This window comes from Grammomys surdaster, unplaced genomic scaffold (assembly GCF_004785775.1).
Source record: "Grammomys surdaster isolate TR1022 unplaced genomic scaffold, NIH_TR_1.0 190, whole genome shotgun sequence".
Lineage (NCBI taxonomy): Eukaryota > Metazoa > Chordata > Mammalia > Rodentia > Muridae > Grammomys > Grammomys surdaster.
Genome location: NW_021604635.1, coordinates 1,317,992 through 1,318,600, shown reverse-complemented (window position 1 = coordinate 1,318,600; position 609 = coordinate 1,317,992). Strand labels below are relative to the sequence as shown.

Genomic DNA, 609 nt, shown 5'->3' with positions numbered 1-609 from the left:
GAGAGAGAGAGAGAGAGAGAGAGAGAGAGAGAGAAACAAAAATGAAGTAAATCTAAAACAAAAGAATTGATTGGTTAAAATTGTTGCATTTGAGTACTTATTTTGGGGGTCTGGCTTTCTGATTTTGATACCTTGTTTTCTTCATGGTAGTTTAACAGATGAAGAGTCTCGGAAAAATTGGGAAGAATTTGGAAATCCAGATGGGCCTCAAGGTGCGGTGAATATAAAAATGTTGGTAGTATTGTATATTATGAAAATATTAAGTAGAGTCAGAGGAACAGTGAGTTTTCTCAGTTTATAGATATGAAGATTATAACCAAGGATTAGATGAATAAATGTTTGTGCACCACAGACATGACTGGTGCCATAGAGATCAGAAAGGGTGGGGGTGAGTATCGGATCTCCCATAACTGGAGTTGTGGGCTGTTGTGAGCCATCTTGTAGTGCTGGAAACTGAACTCGGCTCCTAAAAGGGCAACAAGCACTCCTTTTTCTTTTTTTCAAGTTTCTTTTATTTATGTGTTTTGCTTATGTGTATACAATAAGGTCAGAAAAGGATGTGGATCCCATGGATGGTTGTGAGCCCCAGTGCGAGTCCTAGGAACTGAC

General features: G+C 38.8%; 1 protein-coding gene across 1 annotated transcript in view; it reads left to right on the top strand.

The window, feature by feature from the left end:
* The window catches only part of Sec63 (SEC63 homolog, protein translocation regulator), a 68,198-nt gene that overhangs the window by 29,293 nt on the left and 38,296 nt on the right, over positions 1-609 (top strand). The window contains exon 5 of the mRNA XM_028769033.1: positions 151-212. Within this exon, the coding sequence (XP_028624866.1) occupies positions 151-212 (62 nt within the window). The remainder of the gene's footprint in view (positions 1-150; positions 213-609) is intronic.